Source organism: Pieris napi, chromosome 4 (assembly GCF_905475465.1).
Source record: "Pieris napi chromosome 4, ilPieNapi1.2, whole genome shotgun sequence".
In the NCBI taxonomy this organism is placed as follows: Eukaryota; Metazoa; Arthropoda; class Insecta; order Lepidoptera; family Pieridae; genus Pieris; species Pieris napi.
Genome location: NC_062237.1, coordinates 10,461,008 through 10,481,476, shown reverse-complemented (window position 1 = coordinate 10,481,476; position 20,469 = coordinate 10,461,008). Strand labels below are relative to the sequence as shown.

The 20,469-nt window shown below is 33.8% G+C and overlaps 2 protein-coding genes across 2 annotated transcripts; one reads left to right on the top strand and one right to left on the bottom strand.

The window, feature by feature from the left end:
* The first annotated feature begins 107 nt into the window (after positions 1 to 107).
* Positions 108 to 871, top strand: LOC125048582 (essential MCU regulator, mitochondrial). The gene has a single exon (XM_047647323.1). The coding sequence runs from the start codon at positions 189 to 191 to the stop codon at positions 447 to 449; it is 261 nt and encodes an 86-aa protein (XP_047503279.1). The 5' UTR covers positions 108 to 188; the 3' UTR covers positions 450 to 871.
* LOC125048580 (protein flightless-1) lies at positions 525 to 20,107 on the bottom strand. Its single transcript, XM_047647321.1, has 23 exons — positions 19,960 to 20,107; positions 19,769 to 19,879; positions 19,365 to 19,603; positions 19,068 to 19,229; positions 18,487 to 18,701; positions 17,828 to 18,050; positions 16,532 to 16,773; positions 14,849 to 15,008; positions 13,803 to 13,935; positions 12,721 to 12,834; positions 12,181 to 12,363; positions 11,263 to 11,396; positions 10,369 to 10,543; positions 9,552 to 9,715; positions 8,332 to 8,458; positions 7,333 to 7,454; positions 6,549 to 6,827; positions 5,204 to 5,387; positions 4,373 to 4,482; positions 3,343 to 3,493; positions 2,148 to 2,312; positions 1,392 to 1,505; positions 525 to 1,237 (listed from the first exon to the last, which is right to left on the bottom strand). Exons 1-23 carry the CDS (start codon positions 20,020 to 20,022, stop codon positions 1,103 to 1,105), a joined length of 3,705 nt encoding a protein of 1,234 aa, XP_047503277.1. The 5' UTR covers positions 20,023 to 20,107; the 3' UTR covers positions 525 to 1,102.
* Between the last annotated feature and the right edge of the window lie 362 nt (positions 20,108 to 20,469).

The window sequence follows — 20,469 nt, the reverse complement described above, 5'->3', positions numbered from 1 at the left end:
GGTGAACATATTTGAAAATATCCTCTTCACATTTACCTAATAGAATACACAGCAGTTTTGACTTTTGAATGATTGTCAAACTTCAACTAAGACTTGGCAGTGGCAATGACGGTCTTATTTTATATTTTCAAAAATCAAGTCAGCTGCATAATAAAACAAGGCTCTGAAAAGCCCCAAATTATTACAAAATGTACCTTACGCGATTTACTCGGCTGGTTGTACAAGGAAATTACAAAAATGGAACATTTATATCAAAGAGAACAGCAACCACAACACCGAGCGGAGCTATACTTCCAGAACCCGAAAAGACTCCTTTTGGTATTTTAAGTGTGGTGGGCGCGGTGATCCCTGGACTTCTTATTGGCGCAGCTATAAGTAAAAATATTGCTAACTTCTTAGAAGAAAATGAATTATTTGTTCCTTCCGATGACGATGATGACGACGATTAGATGAACTAATTTATTATGAGCAATCTCGAATTGTCTTAATATCTTATATCTCTATCAAATGCGGGTAAAAAAACATTTTTCTCATTGTTATGTCATTTATTCAGATGGTTACAAAGGTTTATAAAATATATTTGTGCTTTTAACACAATTTTAGCAAAATTATATTCAGTATGTTACAAAGCATCACACACACATTATATACACTTAGTTCTACTTGACAAAATATTTGTATATTTACAATAGTAATAGTTCTTATTGTAAGATTGTTCTTTAAAGGGCCTATCGTAACTGTCTGTAACATAAGCTAGTCAATCATTTTATTAATAAATTATATTTGTATTGCAAATTATGTTTACTTAAAGATATAATTACTTGTGCTTAATTTTATAAGTAAAAGTGACAAATAAAGATGAGATGGCATAGATCAGTCTTTTATTTGCATGTTCAAAATAAGTGTGTTTATAATGCTTTTGTTATTTACATCAGATAGTTTCACTTTCTCGGAAACAATCTAATAATATAGTGGTTTAAAGTATGGCAGTATAATAGCTGTTTTGATATGAAATTATTTCAGATGATACATGTAATCTGTAATACTGCATTAATATATCTTTTAGAACTAATTGATTAAAACATTTTATAAATACATCTTTTTACTCTGGTGGTCTCTTGTGCTCCCCCCAGCCGTGGAAACACTTGGTGAATCTACGTGACTCTTTGTCTTTCAGTGTAAGGAATAGTTTTCTTGCTCGTTCAGGCTGTACTGTCTTCATATGCTGAATGTATACCTATAAAAAAGGTAATAAGTTTAGTCATAATATTGATCATTTGGCCAACTACAAGTACTATCACTTAAATGATAAATTCTAGGATCAGACCACAGTATATTGACACAGTACAAGTGCAGGAGTCCTCATCATAAATAATTAAAAGTCTATTTACCTGAGCACTTTTATAAGCAAGCTTAATCTCAACCTCTGAGCACTTGGCTCCAAGCCAAAGGAACACTTGTTCTCCGTTGTCTAGAATCATTATATCATCATCAGCAAGGTCATCCTAAAAACAAATTAAATTGATTGTTCTGTATCATTATTTTTAAATAAATGATAAACTTTCACTATTGAACTACAAAACTCATGTTGCTAATTCTTTTACGAGAAAAATATTGTTCCTATATCAATAGTGATTTTTGCTTCGCAAAGATTTTTTTTTTATAAAACGGGGCAAACGGGCAGGAGGCTCACCAGATGTTAAGTGATACCGCCGCCCATGGACACTCTCAATGCCAGAGGGCTCGCGAGTGCGTTGCCAGCCTTTTAAGAATTGGTACGCTCTTTTCTTGAAGGACCCTAAGTCGAATTGGTTCGGAAATACTTTAGTGGGCAGCAGGTTCCACAAAGTGGTGGTGTGCGGCAAAAACTGCCTTGAAAAACGCTCAGTTGTGGAACGGCGGACGTCGAATTTCGTATTCTGCCTCGACGTCCGATGACTACTGAAACTCAGCTGCAGATACTTAATCCGCCCAACTCCTCTGAACACTCTCCATGGTAAATGCGGTAGATGCTTTTCAATTCAACAATTTCAAAATATGTTTAATATTTTACTGATTTCTGGACAAAATATTGAATAAAAATCTAAGAGAGGTATAATAAGGTAATTAGATATGGCGCTATATATTTCTTTATACAAAATACCAACCTGACAGAAATCAGTACATTTCTCAGATACAGTGAAATATCCTTTCTCATTGGAACAGCGGAATAATCGTGTAAAGTTGAGGAAGTCTGCGTCCGTTTCGTACGGTTTCCTTCCGCCCAAAGCCACCCAAAAGAAGTTGTCTGGCTCACTACCCTCCGTCAACACCTATATGATATTAGGTGTAATGGTTAGGTATTGATTATAAACCTATATCTCCTTAAACATAGAGTATTAAAAGGAATGATAACAGGATTTGATTTGGGAATTCTTTACAAGAATAAGTAAATATAACAGTGGAAGTTCAAGCTAATGTTGTTGCCAAGGCGTTTTAAAAAGTTGACGTAAATCTTTATATATATAATTCTTCTGTGAGTGTGGATGTCACTGAACTTCTCTCAAACGACTGGACCGATTTTGATGAAATTTTTTGTGTGTGTTCAAGGGGATCTGGGAATGGTTTAGATTCACAAATCAGCCCGGCAGGTGGCGCTGCAGTCGGTACTTTCATATTTTAATATCCTAATAGCTTGAAATATCATGCAGGACAACGTCTGTGGGGTCCACTAGTATACTTATATTTAAGTGATGCTAGAGAGAGCGTAGGGCCAGTCTCAACATGCAAAAAAAAATGCAGTATAAAATTAACCCGGCTGATTTTCATAGTTTTCCTCACAGCTATACGCGTTTCATATTCTTTACCCCTTTTTCTTAGTCTAATTGCGCTTCTGTAACTAAAGTACCTTTTCATCTCTCTGTGTCAAATTGTGTTTACAGTGTGTTGGAAAGGGACAGGTATGTTCTTTACTTATAGCGGTTATTAAACTGATAGAAATAAAGGGGTCAGTGAAGACACACACACACAATGTTGTAAATGAATTAACTAGAATAAATGATGTCTTTTTTAAGAACTACAACTGAGCTTACAAATCACTGCGATGACGTCATACCCTGAAACGCGCATACAAAGTTATTACGGCCTTAGCCATTGGGGCTTTCGGGCCAGTCAGAGGTTAGACTGAAATAGGATCCTCCCTTTAGGTTGAAAGAACAGAACACCTTCCTTCTCTCACACCGTAAAAACACAGGTGCTTTTAATAGGCATAAATAAATTAATACATTTTTAAATAAGGCCATGGTTTTATCTATAAATTTATATATTAATAATAAAACATTCTATATCATATATTCATCATACCTGCAAGCTAACCCAGGGGTTATTGAATTTCTCCTCAGCGATTTGTTCGATGAGCCTGGCAGAATCTGCGTCGCTCTTACTCCCAATCCAAGCGTATACGATCGCAGAGGACGTGTCGTTTCCACCTTCTAGCGGCACGTTTAGGATGTAGCTAAACAAAAAAATATCTAATCTAGGAGGACACCGTGAGCCATTTCTGCCAAAACCCACCATCCTTTAGTCGATACCAACTCCGGGGAAATAAATACATATAACACAACTTTTTCTACAGCTGTGATACTTTTTGACATTCAACACCTTTTGTCTTCAGTCACCGTGACCACGCACGAAACGTCGAAAAAATTTAAAATTATGTAAAATAATTGTAAATTTAATTAATCCGATAAAAAAGTGTTTTCTTTAAATACATATATAGATAGATCTTATCTTGGGATAGCGCGGTCCAAAAATTCATTACATAAGTCGGGATGGATGGGTATCTGTACTGGCGGTTATCTATATATATAAAAATGAAACCCATTTTCCGTTGTCACGACATCACATGAAAACGGCTCGACCGATTTGTCTGATTTTTTTTTGTTGTGTTTGTAATTGTCAGGAGAAGGTTCTTATAAAATAAAAAAATAAAAAAATTGCGCGGAAAACTAGAAAATTCAAGAATACTTAACCACCATACAATTCGAACTTTTTGGTGTAACCTTATGGCGTTTGACATAACAGAACATTGACAGAATGCGTGCTGCAAATATCGTCAGAGGATGTAAGAAAAATGAATATCGTTCAAATTAAATGCTTCGATCGGAGTTATTATATTGATAAAATAATAATATGCGAGCCAGAAAAACAAACAAAGAATGTTGTATAACATAAAGCATTAGAAAGAAGAATAAACACTTTGTTTCTGAAATATTTTTTAATTCATTATACCAATTTGAAATCAATATTCATAGTTAAGACAGGACAACGTCTGTCGGGTCCGCTAGTATGAAATAAATAAATTAAAAATGTTTTAGGAAAAAAATGGTCTTACCAAAAAGCGGAATTGAGTTGTGTAGGGTCTGCCTTGACTTGGATAAGTCGTGTGCAGAGCGCCGACCCGTTACTTCGTAACTCGAACAACTCCACTGGCTGACGGCCCTCCTATAGAACAATGAGAAAGAGTGAAAAAGAACCGACGTTGTAGTTATGCGAACAATTTTTTTTTTTAAAGACAATTCACACCAATTGACCTAGTCCCATGCTAAGCTGGTGAAGCTTGTGTTATGGGTACTAGGCAACGGATATACATACATATTATAGATATATAGACATATTTAAACACCCAAGACCTAAGCACAACACCAAATGCCCATCACATCGATGTTCGTCTCAGCCGGGGATCGAACCCGGGACCCATGGTTTCGCAGTCAGGGGTACTAACCATTAGACCAATGAGTCGTCAATTAATCAACAGTGAGAGTGTGTCTGGGATAAGCGTGCGTACGCTGTGTCCCAGACATGTATGTATGTATATGTGTAAAGGTTATGACAATAAAAGACAATACAAATTTTTTGTTTTTACTTATTACCTACTTAAAAATACTTATATTTTGCTTAACCATGCGGATTAGGGATCTTTTTTAAAATTCATCAGCCAACAATCGAAGATCTGATTAATTAATTGACTAATATCCATTTAAGACTACATGTTCTTTAAAATCATTTTTATACCTAATTTATTTTCCTTTGCTTTTAACATTCACCACGTAAGAGCTGTAATCTGATTAGATTATTATATTAGACTCACAACACAGAGACAATTTCATCACAACCATATTTTGTTACGAATAAATTTTATTATTACATACGATATATCACTTACCGGCTTAACATTCCTCTTGCCATCCCTGATGATGAACCGCCTCTTGAAATGCGCCATGAATTTAAGGCTTTCCTGTTGCTGATGTGTTCTGACCACATCCAGCCGTTTGCAGAGCTGTTTGAATTTTCTTTCCAGACCGAATGTGAATGTCAACCAACCCATGTTTGGGGCTTTTCTACCTTGCCTTAAAAAGTGTGGAAAATATATAAAAATTGGTTTATCACATTTTACATTGAAGAAAGTTTTTACAGTTTTATATACGAATAGTCCGGGATCCATCGCCCATTTTTGCACTTGATTACTAGTTAGAGTTTCGTATAGGAAATTATTGGGCGTCTCATCAAAATAAAGCTACTCACGGAAAATTTGCTTGATAGTAATCAAGTGCAAAAATGGGCGATGGATTCCGGACTAGAACATTTTTAAATATATTTAAATGCCCCATAAGTTAGATTAAGCGAAAAACATATTTATTTGTAATTACTTTGAAATACGCGTGTACAGTACTATCAGTGTTTGCCTTTTTTGTGCCACGTCCCACTTTTTATCCTTTCTAAAATGATTATGTAACATACATAATTTTTAATATTTAAAAATTTAATTGTTCCATTAAGAAACTTCAATTATAGGTTATAGTAAGAAATTACTAAGGAATTTAAATATTCAAAAGAGAAATCCTCCATTAACAATCTAATTGCCCCCAACGAGGGGTACACTACGTACTACATACTTCGAAAGATATATTTGTAGAAATTGCTGGAAATTCGTTTAGCAGTTTTGAAGCTATGTACTACATATTTTATTCTAAAAGCACACAAATCTATACTAATAATGTCGAAGCAAATGTATTTTTAAGTTTGTAAGACATTAACACAAAAAATAATGCACCTATTTAAAAATTATACACATTTAGAATGTTACATCAACCCCGTGAAATTAATAAAATAAAGATAAATCAGTGGCACTACAACCTTTTTAGGTTGGGGCCTCAGATTTCTGTATCGGTTTCATTATCATTTGTCTAATAAGCAAGTTGGTGATCAGCCTCCTGTGTCTGACACACGCCGTCGACTTTTTGGGTCTAAGGCAAGCCTGCTTCCTCACGATGTTTTCCTTCACCGTTCGAGCTAATTTAAATGGGCAAAGATAGAAAGTCTATTGGTGCACACCCGGAGTTCGAACCTACGACCTCAGGCATGCTGAACCAACACTGCTCATGCAATTATTTATATTAAAATTATCCAAAGTATTTATTTTTATTTTACATTTATTGTGACAAATATCCCCTTGATATCTACATGAATGAATATCAATAGTTACTAAATAAATATTAATTTAAGCTTACCAGAAATACACCACCCATGAAGCATCAGCATCAGCCTCATTGTCATCCATATCTTCATTCTCATCATCCACCGGCAAAATATATCTACATAGGAATACATAACAGTCCTGGCTGTGAAAAACTCCGAGTTCCTGGTCGGGTAGTCTCACAAAATGTCTACCCTCCAAAACGAATGCCTCCATCGCTTCTAAATCTTCGTTCCATTCGTCAGCTAGTGTTTTGGCTTCTATAGGAGACATTGCTGGTTGCCGTGGCGTGAAAAGTGCCGATAAGTCCGTCCTATTGAGAATATTAACAGTAAGTATCGAAGTCAAAGGTCAAAGCAAATACGTTACGTTAATCTTAAAAAAAAAATACGCTAAGATTATATCCAATCTATGCAAAGTTGGATATGATCGTATCTTAATAGGCTAAATAAATTAACATATAGAAAATATATGTAAGGAAAACATATATTCCTATACAAACTCTTTTTATATTTTATTTTTCTTTGCCGTCTGCTCGACGATGTTTAATATGTCACTTGCCATAATAGATGTAAGATGTTTTAATTTTTTTCATTACATTATTTTATTTTATAAAACCTAGAATATAGGTCTTTTATATTCACAGAGAAACGCAGTTGAGCCTTATTTATTCCCAGTACTCGTATAAGCGATTGATACATTATATATATATATATATATATATATATATATATATATATATATATATATATAAGTTTTAAAATTATATCTAGATCAATAACACACATTTAGATGTATTATTGTATAGAAATACATACTTCGTCTCCTGATTCCTGGCCCAAGTAGTAAGATCAGCACCGGTTCTTGCAACAGACTCCGCTGTACGAGTGAAGTCCACGGCTATTACTTCCTCCCAACCCAGGAAGTATGTTTTGAAAACCTGTAATATTAATTTATTAAAAATATATTATTTTTATGATTAAAATTTCTATTATTAATTTATTCGTATTTTTGAAACGTGTCGAATTAATAAGTTTTTCAAGTATGGCAGCACTTCCTCCTACTAGAAGTATGGCAAATATAACAACAGTCACATTTTATCAAATACTGTCCAAAAATCCAAATGCAATACTGGTAAAAATCGTTTGACAAAAAAATGGCTGATTTTACGGCGATATGGCGGCCATTTGGTACCATTCAAAAAGTATGGCATGATGATTTTCTTTAATGGCTGCACGACGATGATTAACTGAGCAAAAATTTGCCTGGTACTAATGGTTGAATTTTTTTTAATCAACGCATTCTCGGGGCATATAGCAAGATACACAGATAATAGGTGGACCTTAAAGACAACTGTATGGAAAGGACCAAGAGGAAGAAGAGGTCGCCCAAAAAAAAGGTGAATAGAAGAAATAGAAGCGGTAGCAGGAAACAAATGGAGAAAGAGAGCCATAGAATTGGAAAAAGCCTGGAGGAGGCCTTTACCCGTGAAGGGGTTCCGATCGACGGTACTGAAGGAAGCTAGAATATAGAATAACAAGCAATAGAAAAAAAAAAAATAATAATCTAAGATGAGTATAATAATTTGTTATTTTTTTGTCATGATTGGAAATGAAACGGGCTTTATTATTATTATTATTATTCGCGTCGGTATGGCGGGCTGTAATGCCTAATTAGATATTAAAAATTATGTATGTTCCATAGTGCACGAAGGAAGAAAGGCTAAAGTTGGGCATGGGACAAAAGAAGGTGGGAAACACTCGGTTAGAAATGAAGCTGTTTAAATTTGATTGAAATAAAAATAGCTTGATAAATACCTGGGTCTCAGTGCCTTCCTGAAGTCTTGTGACGAGCGCGTGCGGTGGTCTCTTGACCATATTGAACAATTCCTGAGCTAACTTCACGGCAGCAGCTCGGACCAGCCGAGATGATTTCTTGCCGAACCTATTTAATATTTCGTGATAGGTATACAGGGTGGCCAAAAAGTCGTGGATCAAACGCAAATAGGGGATAGATGAGGTCATCAGCGGCAAAAAATTGTTCTACGGGAGGTCTCTAAGGTCAACCCCTGCAGAGTTTTATTTATTATTATATTTAGTTTGATTTATTTTAGTTTTTATATGAAAATTCACTTTTTTTACTTATTCTTATTAAAATTCGAAAAAATCGAAAATGAAAAAGATACAGGATGTATCCTGTATCTTTTTCATAATATCCACTAGATTGGTACTGATGAGATCTTGCGTTAGACATACTATTTATTGTTGTTTATTAAGTGTATTGAAGATAAAATTAAGTTATACGATCCTTTAATAACTTTAAAAACAAGTTATAATTTCGTAGGATAGGAATTCAATTTCAACCCCCCCCCCCATCCTTCTAGAAATTTTACTTATAATGTAAATACAAACTATTCGTATAAACTCTATCGTCTCTTTCTGTCAAATCGATTTTACGCTGTGATAAGAAGAGACAGACTACTAGAGTTAAAACGTTGCAATTAGATTATTTATTATAAAAGATTTAATGTATATATATGACCAAACGAAAAATCTGCTAGATGTATTAAAATAATTTTCACATATGTTCTCAGGCGTTTGCCTGACACATACCCACACACACCCTTCTAACATTCATTTACACACGCGTACATAACCTCTCCCACTATCACACACACTCACAAACACACACACACACACATACACACGCACTCGCATACACACCCACTCACATACAACACACTCACATACACACACCCTCTCATACACCCATACAACTTTATTTCTACTAATTTCTATCTAGTCGACTGTTTTGTTTTTCTTTCCTTATTTAAAACGTTAAATTTGTTTGCCTACCCATATTATATGTATGTACTTTTTGTTACTACTCCTCAATAAGACTTTGCCTGGTTATCCATATCACAGGTTACCTAGTTTGGAAACCAGTCACCCAATACCGTCTCAACTGTAATCTTCTTGTTTGTTATAAATGTTATATGGGAGAAAATAAATTATTATTATTTCTTAAAAGAACATACCATACAAACACATCAAGATGCGCGTCCAATATGTACACGTTCTTCGTAGCCAACACCGAACGAGCGACTGCTTGCTCCGTTTGTGGCAGTTCCAAGTAGCCCATACCCAGTTCCACGCGGTATAAGCGAGGGGCTAGCCATGTGAAATCTTCAGGCACATGTTCCTATACAAACATATTAAAATTTATTCACATTGGTGTGGTATGAACTTCAATATTAAGGTCCGTCTGTAAAGTCGATTTACGGACGATACTTGAACGTGACGTCATAACAAAACATTAATGAAATTATTGCACATTATGAATAAAATTGAATAATTTTTATTGAATGATCACTATTTTGTATGGATACAAAGAAAGACTGAATCCTCGGACGCATAGGCCAATCGACTGGAAGACAGGTAAATGCGGCGCAAGCGTACAATGAGCGTAACTGGACAATGCGCGTAATGGGACGTTCATATAATTATTAGACGTTGTCACGTCAAAAATTAAGGTCTAAATTTAGACTTCATGTGTATATTTATTTAACACTTCGTTGTAATTACTAAATAATAACAATAAATGATATGGAGGGCAACGGGCGGCTTATCGTCTTCGAGTTATACAACCTCTTAAGGAAAAATAAAATAGGTGAGCGCCAGAAGTGCAAACTACTTGACCTTTAAAGTATAACTAAAATACAAAGAGAAGAATAAAACAAACAATTAAAACATATATAAGGGAGCGTTCAAGTATTACGTAGCGAAGAAATTTCTAGAAATGTAAAATAATTGGTCATTAATTAATGATACATAATATAAAAGTATTAAACATACCTGGGGAACGAAAGGTAGGTCTCCCTGATAGCCTAAAGCCTCCCAAAACCCTTTAGGCTCTTTTCCAGGAGGTTCTGTTATTAATTCTGCCTTATTCTTCCTCTCTTCTTTATTTATCTTTTCTGCGAATAGGCGACCTTTCGACTTTAAGGTGTTTTTCGCTTTCTTTCCGATCCTGGAATTGCAATTAATTAAAACGGGTTCAAAATTCAAATTCAAAAATCATTTAATCATATTGGTAACACTTTGTACACTTATGACTTGTCTGTAAAGAAATACATATTAAATGCTTCTAATTTTACATTTAGTGCCAGTTCTCAAATCAAGGGCGTAGAACGGAAGAGAAGAACTGGCAATAAACTCTCCGCCACTCTTTTTAATCGCCATGGTTTTTTTTTTTCGAGTAAGTCCACTTACGAATAAAAACCTATAATACCTTTAAAAGTCTTTTAACATTTTTATTTGTTGTCTCTTGACATGTTTCCTTATATATCAATGAAAAAACTGTTGAATATAAGTTGAAAAGAAGTAAGCAAGAAATAAGAATATTTCTAGACTTTGTGACACGAAGAAGTATCCGTATTTTAATGAAGTAATAACCCTTTTATTCTTAACTAAAAGAAATTACAATGTTTTATCATACACTCATTTGTCTCTTTCTTTCAAATTGTGTTAACGCTGTGATGGAAAGAGCCTAAACTTTATTTCAGTTAAAACTGAGAAATTAAATGTAATATTCCCGTCAATACATCATAGGTGAAGTTTCTTTATATTTTTAATTTAAAAATGATTTACTAATAACAATGATTATAATTATATGATATAATAAAATTCAATTATGCAGTGAGATGGTACATTTGTTTCTAAACACAACATATACATAACATGCCTTACCACAGATATATGATTAATCCAGTATCCAGAACGAACACGTATCTGGGATCAAGAGAATCTGCTTCCACAGGTACCGGCTCTAAGTGTATACTACTTCCAGCGCCATGAACCCGGTAGAGACGAGTCACGTAATGCTAAAATTCACGTCATGTTATTTTTATATATGTCACCGTAAAATTGTAAATACCGTTAGATTGTAATCTATCTCGCGAATTTGTGAACTGTCGAAAGATTGGGAACCTCAACGTACTGCTTACAATTTAACGTGTGGCGTAGCCACAATACATTGGTGACCCAGACGTGAGTGTTTCACTTCGATAGATTACAATCTACCTAATAATAATACGTTAAATTTTAAGTAGTACAATAGATTACAATCTAACGGTATTTACAATTTTATGGTCACATATATAACAATAGGTATCACTATTACTAGCGACCATAGAATAGCCGTATATTTATAGATCTGTATTGTCAAATAAAATAAACTTGAAGTATTGACAATTAGCTCTGTGATATAATGACAATGACAGCTGACAGTTACGACAGCTACGACATATATAATGTAATTTTCTAGTGTGCGCGACAATGTTAACAAATAACAATTACGGTAAACATACAATTCCCAAAAAAAATAACGAGAAGTGACTCAAGCGATCACTTTACTTTTTAATTAGTACATAATCAATTTGACATCTGTCAATCTTGTACTCTATGTTCGTTGAGCAGTGTTTATGAAAACTATAAACAAACTCTATGTATATTAACAAAATACAATTATATCTATATTTCATAACTCATTTGAAAACTACAAACGAAAAATATCTTTATGGTCAACAATTTTTTTTACCTTCCCTATCTTAATGTAACTTGCAATGCAAAATAATTTAATTAAATTAATTGAAAGAATCTACTTACGGGGTCGTCGACAGTAAAGAATCCGGATGGCGTTCGACTCCCATTGATATAAACAGGAGGCAACGGGAACAGAGCAAGGAATTCAGGAGTTTCATCGGCTTGTTCGTGACGCTGTGTTCGTTTCGCGCCGAGAAAGTTTCGCAGATTCACTGCATGCATTGCTGCGCACGCGCCTTTATCCAGCTGGATAATATTAGAAATAATGTTACATCAATAATAGTCATTTAAAACTTATAGCGAAACTGCATGCATTTTTTCTGTATTACAAGTTCGCGATATTAAAGCACTACATCGATATTGATTTGTTAATAAAAGTCATAGCTGTTATAGGAATCGGAAGTTTCTTACAAAGAAACAATTGCAACTAAACAATCTGTTAAAAAATAAAAACCGATAATGATTTTACAGAATACCACTGACATTACATTCATATTTCGGATAAAGACATACTTTAATAGCAAATTTTAATTCGTATTTATCTTTATTTTAAACACGGTATGATATACTATTAAGTATATTTTAAAGTTAAAACCCACTTACTGTGGCCTTAGAACCAATCCAGAAATGTATGTCCCAAGACAGCTGACCCTGCTCTTCTATAGACGTCTTTAGAATTATATAGCAGTCGCCTTCAAAGAACTTCCCATGTGCTACCTGTTGACAATTATTTAATATCAAAAATATGTAATTATTGTAACAAAATTTAAATTTAAATAAGTATTTGAACAAAAATTTTTTTTTAATATATTATATGCAAACTCAAACTCAAAATATCTTTATTCATATAGGTAAACAAGCGAGCGGGCAAGAAGAACTGGCAAGAAACTTTCCACCACTATTTTTAATCGATAAGTTTTGAGTCATACAAATTGTTTGAACTGGAGCAAATCAATCCCAAGGATTAGGATTATTTAAGTATTCGTCTAATTTATAAAAAGCTTTATTGATTAATTTACGTTTATGTTAATAAGAAAAGGGATTGCAACCAGCGGATCCGAAATCATAAAACTTTTAGTCATACAATTTTTGGTTAAATAATTCCGCAGTTAAATTATAATCAAAATGTTTTCAATTCTCATAAAATTACGGAAATTTTTCGATTTTATAAAGTTACTCACGTATTAAATGTTACGTCGTGAAAAATCGTCGGGAATCTGGACGTATTACGTCAAATTGCACTCTTAATTAAGTAGAATGTATTTGTGCTATATAGTAGAAATCTTAATATATATAAATTACGTGTCACGTTGTTTGTCCGCGATGAACTCCTAAACTACCGAACCGATATCAATCAAATTTGCACACCGTGTGTAGTTTGATCCAACTTTAAAGATAGGATAGCTTATATCTCAATTTATACCCGCAATATTATTTTATTGCAAATATTTGTTTATTATTTGATACAATTCTAACAGATGGCGCTATGTTAAAAGTACCAACGTTTCACATAAGTTCTCATACCGTTTCCCTTGAATAGTTTACTACTATGTAATATAACAAAAACCTTAGCCACAGCAACGCTCGGCCGGTCTTGTAGTAATACTATAAAAAACTTGCATCAATATGCATAATATGAAAGGCGATCACACATCGAATAATATTAAAGGGACAATGATACTCACTTCATCAACAGGTGCTGGTATGAAGTTTTCGATTTCCCAAACTTGAAGACCTGGCGTCTGGCCCGTGTCTTCATCGAAGAATTCGGAGTAATCCAGCGGCGGCTTCTCCAGACTTTCATCCCATCTTTTTGGTCTAAAAAGTAAGTTAAGAGATAAAATTCGTATATTTTGTCTGTAATTGTACAAGCTTATATGTGTTACGTTCGTATGATATACGATAACTCTTATATACATTACAATTACATATACTGTACCAGAAAGAACGGTTCTGTGGCTGTTCTTACACAATTTTATCTTAAATTAATAAGCCCTGAGAGTATGTACTCATTTCGATATATTCTAACATGAAGAAAGACACACAACTGTCAGTCGTAAGGATAATCAGAAAATTAGTTAGGGAAAATTAATAAGAGAGGTTGGACTGATAATATACTACTAATACTTTGCCTTTTAAATAGTTCACAATAGGTATAAACACTCACTAATAAATTATGAAACTGAGGGCGTACCTAATTAATAAAATTGGTAGAAATGAATCAAATTCAAAATGCGTCTAGCAAAACCCAAGCGATACAAAATAGAGCAAATTAATCAAATGTGAAGATCGACCGAATAAAAATATATAGATCGCTCTCATCAAAATTTATGAAACGAAAATGTATTTCGAACATATACATTTTTAGCGATATAGAAATAAACCAAAATACCTCTACTATTTATGTATGGCACCGTTCAGTAATATTATTAAATAAATAAAATAAATCAGTGGCGCTACAACCTCTTTTAGGTCCTGGCCTCAGATTTCTGGATCTATTTCATGATCATTTAAAAATCTAATAGGCACTGGAGGCTGATCACCTACTTGCCTATTAGATTTAAAAATGATCATGAAACAGATTCAGAAATCTGAGGCCAAGACTTAAAGAGGTTGTAGCGCCACTGATTTATTTATTCAGTGCAAAAAAAAGTCTTACAAAAATAAATTAAGTGAGACTAACACCTATATTACATTAAGCAGAACGCTGATGAAGATGAAGTTTACTCACTTGAGTTCACTATTAGGTTGTTCGCTCAGCTCGTTGGCGTGTTGAGTGTTAGCCTGCTCTTGCATACCACGCAGTATGAGAGCCGAGTCCTTCTGCTCTGGTTCAGCTCGGCCACGACGGAGGCGAAGCTTGCGGGCTATTGGATCCGATTTGGTACCGGCTACGAGAAAATAAAAACATTATAGCGTACACGGACTGAGTCAACTTACTACAATGCCAAAAAGCTGAGCGTAGGGATGTGAAAAAATAATCGATTATTACAAAAATCGATTTTTTTTATAGTTATAATCGATTTTTGTACGCGATTTTTATAATTGAAAATCAATCATAGTCGATTTTTCATCTGCCACCTCCGACATTATGTCTGGTCTTTTATAACCCGGACCTCGAACTATTAGGGATATTCGATATACATCGATGTTTTCAATGCGATACATTGAATTCGATGCTTTGAAGATGTATTGATATACTCGATGCATTAATTTTTTTTTCTAAAACATCGAAACCAGTTAAGTTTACAAAAACTCAAGTTTGAATGGAACACTATAATTTAAAAGTAAAATAAATTTATTCAGCAGCACAAGGTTACATACAATAAAAAAGACAACAAAAATACTGCAATGTGCTACTGAAAAGGCGTACACTCAGCATTAATCAAATTTCACCTAAAATCTATCAAAACGAGATTGAGTTAATGTCGATTTTGATTATTCTTAAACGTGAATTTGTGTTTATAATTTCTATTGTTTATTTTAAGTTAATAAAACCATGAAATATAAAATATTTAGGGTGTTTATTTTTAAATTAATTCAAAAATTAGGAAAAAATCGATTATTTTTCATGCTAAAAAACAAACGATTAATAAAAAATCGATTTATTATGGAGAATGTCACATCCCTAGATAAGGGTTACCGAGCTGGATATCAATATAAAAGGCATCTTTTGTATGATTACGATCTCGAAAAACAAAGTCATTGATTTATTCGAGAGGGCATGGCAATCGCCTATTACAACACACACACATAAGGATTTTGAATCTACTATTAAGCATACTTAAAAGCATATTTAAAGATTGATAGTCCAGACTGCGTAGTGTGTATGCTTCCCGTGTCAAAAACTTATTTCATTTTGACATACGGAAGATTGGTTTGCACTATGAGTTCCATATGTAACTTTGAATCATGCTCTTAGAATTATTTTATATAGATCTGTAAAATTAATTTTAAAATTTAAAGAAATTACCAATAATGATATCCATTAATATTTATAAATAACTAGCAGACTCGGCCAAGCGTTGCTGTGGCTAAGATTTTTGTTATATTACATAGTAGTTAACTATTCAAAGGAAACTGTAGGGGATCACCATGCTTTTTGGGTGGTTATGCTATAAATTGTAGCTTATGCGAAACATTGGTACTTTCAACACAGCGCCATCTGTTAGAATTGTGACTATCAAATAATCAACAGAAAATTTGCAATAAAATAATATTGCGGGTATAAATTGAGATGTAAGCTAAGTAATATCCTATCTTTTAAGTTAGATCAAACTGCACACGGTGTGCAAATTTGATTGAAATCGGTTCAGTTGTTTAGGAGTCCATAGCGGACAAACAACGTGACACGTAATTAATAAATATTAAGATATACTTAACAGGAAAGTAGAATATCATATACAAGACTTACAATTCGGTGCACTCATCTCAGGTGTAGCGGCTCCAGCCAACTGCAGTTGCGTTTGCAAAGAGAAGTCCACATTATAGTACTGGAGTCCAGATCCTTTGGCTCTTTCAACCGGCTTCGGGGGCATGACCAAGTCAGGGTTGCCATGTAATTGTAAGCTCTCCAAGTCAGATAACAGATGGATTGCATCAGGTAGAGTGATTAGCTTGTTACAGCTCAGGTTCAATTTTTTTAAAGACCCACACCTGTAAAGACCACACTGATTTCAAGTTGAATATTCAAATGATATTTTCTACCAATTATTTAAATTGACATTGATAAGTGTACATAAGAATAAATGATATATTTGTTTTTGAACTTATACTACTTTAGGCGCGTTATGAAAAATTAATGAGAGTGAGATTTTACGATACGCGCGCATCGTGACACAAAATTAACAGAATGCCCACGGAAGATGCTACGGCATTGGACAAATTTAAAAACAACATTCGAATAATAATAGAGTTTATGTTACACTTAATGTAAGAGAATAATAATAAATATTTATTTATTTAATTTTTCAAATGTAAACTGAACTTTATTGACTATAATGACTCCTTTTCCAGTCTTTGATTATTTAATTGTAATTAATTATTTGCATGCAATCAAAAACTATGTTTAATAATGCCAAAGAAGTATAACTTCTTACGCGTGTACATAAGTACACGCACCCTTTTTTTTATAATAATATTATAATAATAGATGATTTAGAGCAGTGTTGGCCTAGTGGCTTCAGCGTGCGACTCTCATACGTAGGTCTCTAGGTCGTAGGTTCAATCCCCGGCTGTGCACCAATGAACTTGCTTAATATGTGCGCATTATTGTTAACATTTGCTCGAACGGTGAAGGAAAACATCGTGAAGAAACCGACATGTCTTAAACCCAAAAAGTCGACGGCGTGTCAGACACTGGAGGCTGATCACCTACTTGCCTATTAGATTTTAAAATGATCATGAAACAGATTCAGAAATATGAGGCCAATACCGAAGGAGGTTGTAGCGCCACTGATTTATTTTGTTTAAGTAGGTGATTAGCCTTCTGTGCCTGAACACCTATGTAACATTATCAATTAAACAGAACTTTTATGTCAAATTACGTAACGAACTGGTCGAAAGGCACAATCTTGCCAATGCAATCCCCGAATTAACCTAATTAAAGGTAATTACAGAAAGCACAAGATTTGTAGGTATTTCACATAATGATAATGACAAAATAAATCAATGTGTAAAAAAATTTTAATAGACAATAAAACATATCTACCTGCAAAGACCTTCTGGTATCATTTCAAGTAAGTTATTTGCAGCTGAGAACACCTCTAAGGCTCCTAGCTTTCCAATACCGGATGGTATACCTTCAAAGTCTAACTTATTGTCATCCACATGTAGTCTCCGAAGGTTTTGTAACTTGCAAAGTGAGGCTGGTAATGCCGTTAGTTTATTGCGAGATAAATTGAGACTTTCTAGTTTTTGCCATATATCCATTGCTGAAAGGAATTTTAACAACAGATATTGAAAACACTTCTACTAGTTACAAGCTGTAACTAAATGGGTGTAACACTTCATAGCGTTCAAGTATTACGTAACGAAATTGGGGGGGGGGGGCCTTTTGTAAAACGTTACATTGCGGGGCGGGGATTGAATCATGCGTTATTGTTAATATTCGACTTTCCAGTACTTTACACCACATAATAACGTTACACGGGTGGAGGGGGGTCAATAATCTCCAAAAATTACGTGACGAAATACTTGAACGTTCCTATAGCTGAATTATTTTTATTTGCGAATGGGGGTAAGCCAATTGGCCAAGTTCAAGAAGTTGTGGATTATGATGCAAAACTTATCTATTACTTGACTAAGTTATTTAAAAAAAAAAACTCTAGTTTTAGTCCAAATACATGTTTAATCATTTGTAGTACCAACCTGATGATATCTCACTGATCTCATTGTCGCTAAGATTTAGTCTTTTTAAATTCTGTAGAGAATAGAGTGCATCTGGCACTTTTGTTAATGCATTTTTGGACAGATCTACATCAGATAGATTGCATAGTGTATCCAGTGATGTTGGGAGATTCGCAACAGTCCTCTGTGTGTTTCTCATGTGAAGTGTTTCCAAGCTTTGCAGCGATGGCAACTGTCTGTAAGCACAATGGATAAATTAGTTTGTGTGAGTTGTTGAATGACTGTTTACATAATGAGTTTGTGCAAAAAGCTAAATGTATTTGGCACCCAACTTAGAAAAAAAATAGTTCAACCTTAGATTATGAAATTAATTTTTCTAGCTGTTATTGTATTTAAATTAGTGAGCTCTTTATTTGTCGCATACATAACCATATCGGCCAATTTAACTTAAATACTAAAAAAAAACAGTCTCTGCCCTGACAATACATTTGCTAAAACAAATATATTAATTTTGATTTAACTTTAAATGTGATTTGTAATACATATTAAACTTATGTGAACTTTATAACACAACGCAAATTTCAATTTGTCTACAATATTACCTCAACTGGAATAGCCCTAGGGGATTATCATTAAGTATAAGAGTCTGCAGATTCACCAGTCTTCTAGTCTGAGGGGGCAATGTCTCCAAAAGGTTGTTAGATAAATCCAGAAACAATAGATCTGTTAACTGAACAAAAAGTGTAGGCGGTATACTCTCTATCCTGAAAGTTAAATTACAGTTTTTAGAAATAATACAAGTACACCTATTACTAAAATTGGCTAAAATTGTTACACAATTGTTATTGGCTAACACTATGTTACACATATAGTTCTTCAAAGCTAAAAAATATTCTTACTTGTTGTTACTAAGATTTAATACAAGTAGAGATTTAGCTTTTTCTAAGCCTTCAGGAACTTCCTTCAATCTGTTATGAGATAGATCAAGAGTGGTCAACTCTTCTAATTGAAACAGCTCAGCAGGGATACCTGAACTTTTAACTTTATTGTGTCTCACATTTAATGAACGTAAACATTTCAACTCTGTTAATTCTCCAAAGAGCTTTTCTAATTGATTTTTCTTGAGAGACAAATTTTCCTGAAACACAATATCGGAAGTATAATGAATAGACCAAGAACATAGCTTTATTGGTATTTTTCTATATGTAACAAAACTTTTATGTGATTTTATATAATTTTCATTGCTATAAATTAAGTGACTACTGGTAAATTAGTATTGTAAAAAATTAAACTATACAATTACCAATTTTAGAAGTTTTCCTAATTCCTCTGGAATATCAGCTATATTTGTTTTATCCAATCGAAGCCATTGCAGACCGGTCATGTATCGAATAGCATCTGGAAATTTGCCTTCCTAGAAAGAAACACCAGCAAATCCCCTGGGTTAATAACATGACATCATCTATATAGATTTCAGATTTGTAATTTACTTACGCTAAAGTCGTTGCATGTAAAGTCGACTCCACGTACGAATGGCAGTAATCCTGTATTTGCCATTTTTGCATTGGTTTTTGTTTAATTTGCAGTTTCATAAATTAAAATATTTGGTATCGAAACTAGTGAATAAATATCAAAAAATTACCTTTGAGTTTTGACATTGACATATGTTTATCAAATCTAGTCTGTTTGATGATTTATGATTACCACAGAATATACTACTCGAAATCTGTGAAAACTGTTCCAATATATTATGGTCTAAGATCCCGATATACAACGACCTTCACCGAGATGCTTATTAACGGCCAAAACCAATATGCAATATCAATCCAATTTTAGCTGTCATAGACTGACAATTCAATCCATTTCTAAAGAAAAGCATGCCAATATTCAATACATGGATTGAGATACCAATCTAATTATTCAACCAATCGTTCAGAGGGCGGATAAGAGATTGAAGATTGCCCTCTGTATGAAAATGAATGTTTACTCATGCCAACAACCTAT

Bases quoted from the DNA above. Each gene is read 5' to 3' on its own strand.
- LOC125048580 (XM_047647321.1), bottom strand. From the start codon at position 20,022: ATGGCAAATACAGGATTACTGCCATTCGTACGTGGAGTCGACTTTACA. The intron at 15,009-16,531 runs GTAAGTCTTGTA...ATTTTCTCGTAG, and splicing joins TGAGATGAGTGCACCGAATT to CCGGTACCAAATCGGATCCA. The intron at 2,313-3,342 runs GTATGATGAATA...AATATCATATAG, and splicing joins ACCCCTGGGTTAGCTTGCAG to GTGTTGACGGAGGGTAGTGA.
- LOC125048582 (XM_047647323.1), top strand. From the start codon at position 189: ATGTACCTTACGCGATTTACTCGGCTGGTTGTACAAGGAAATTACAAA.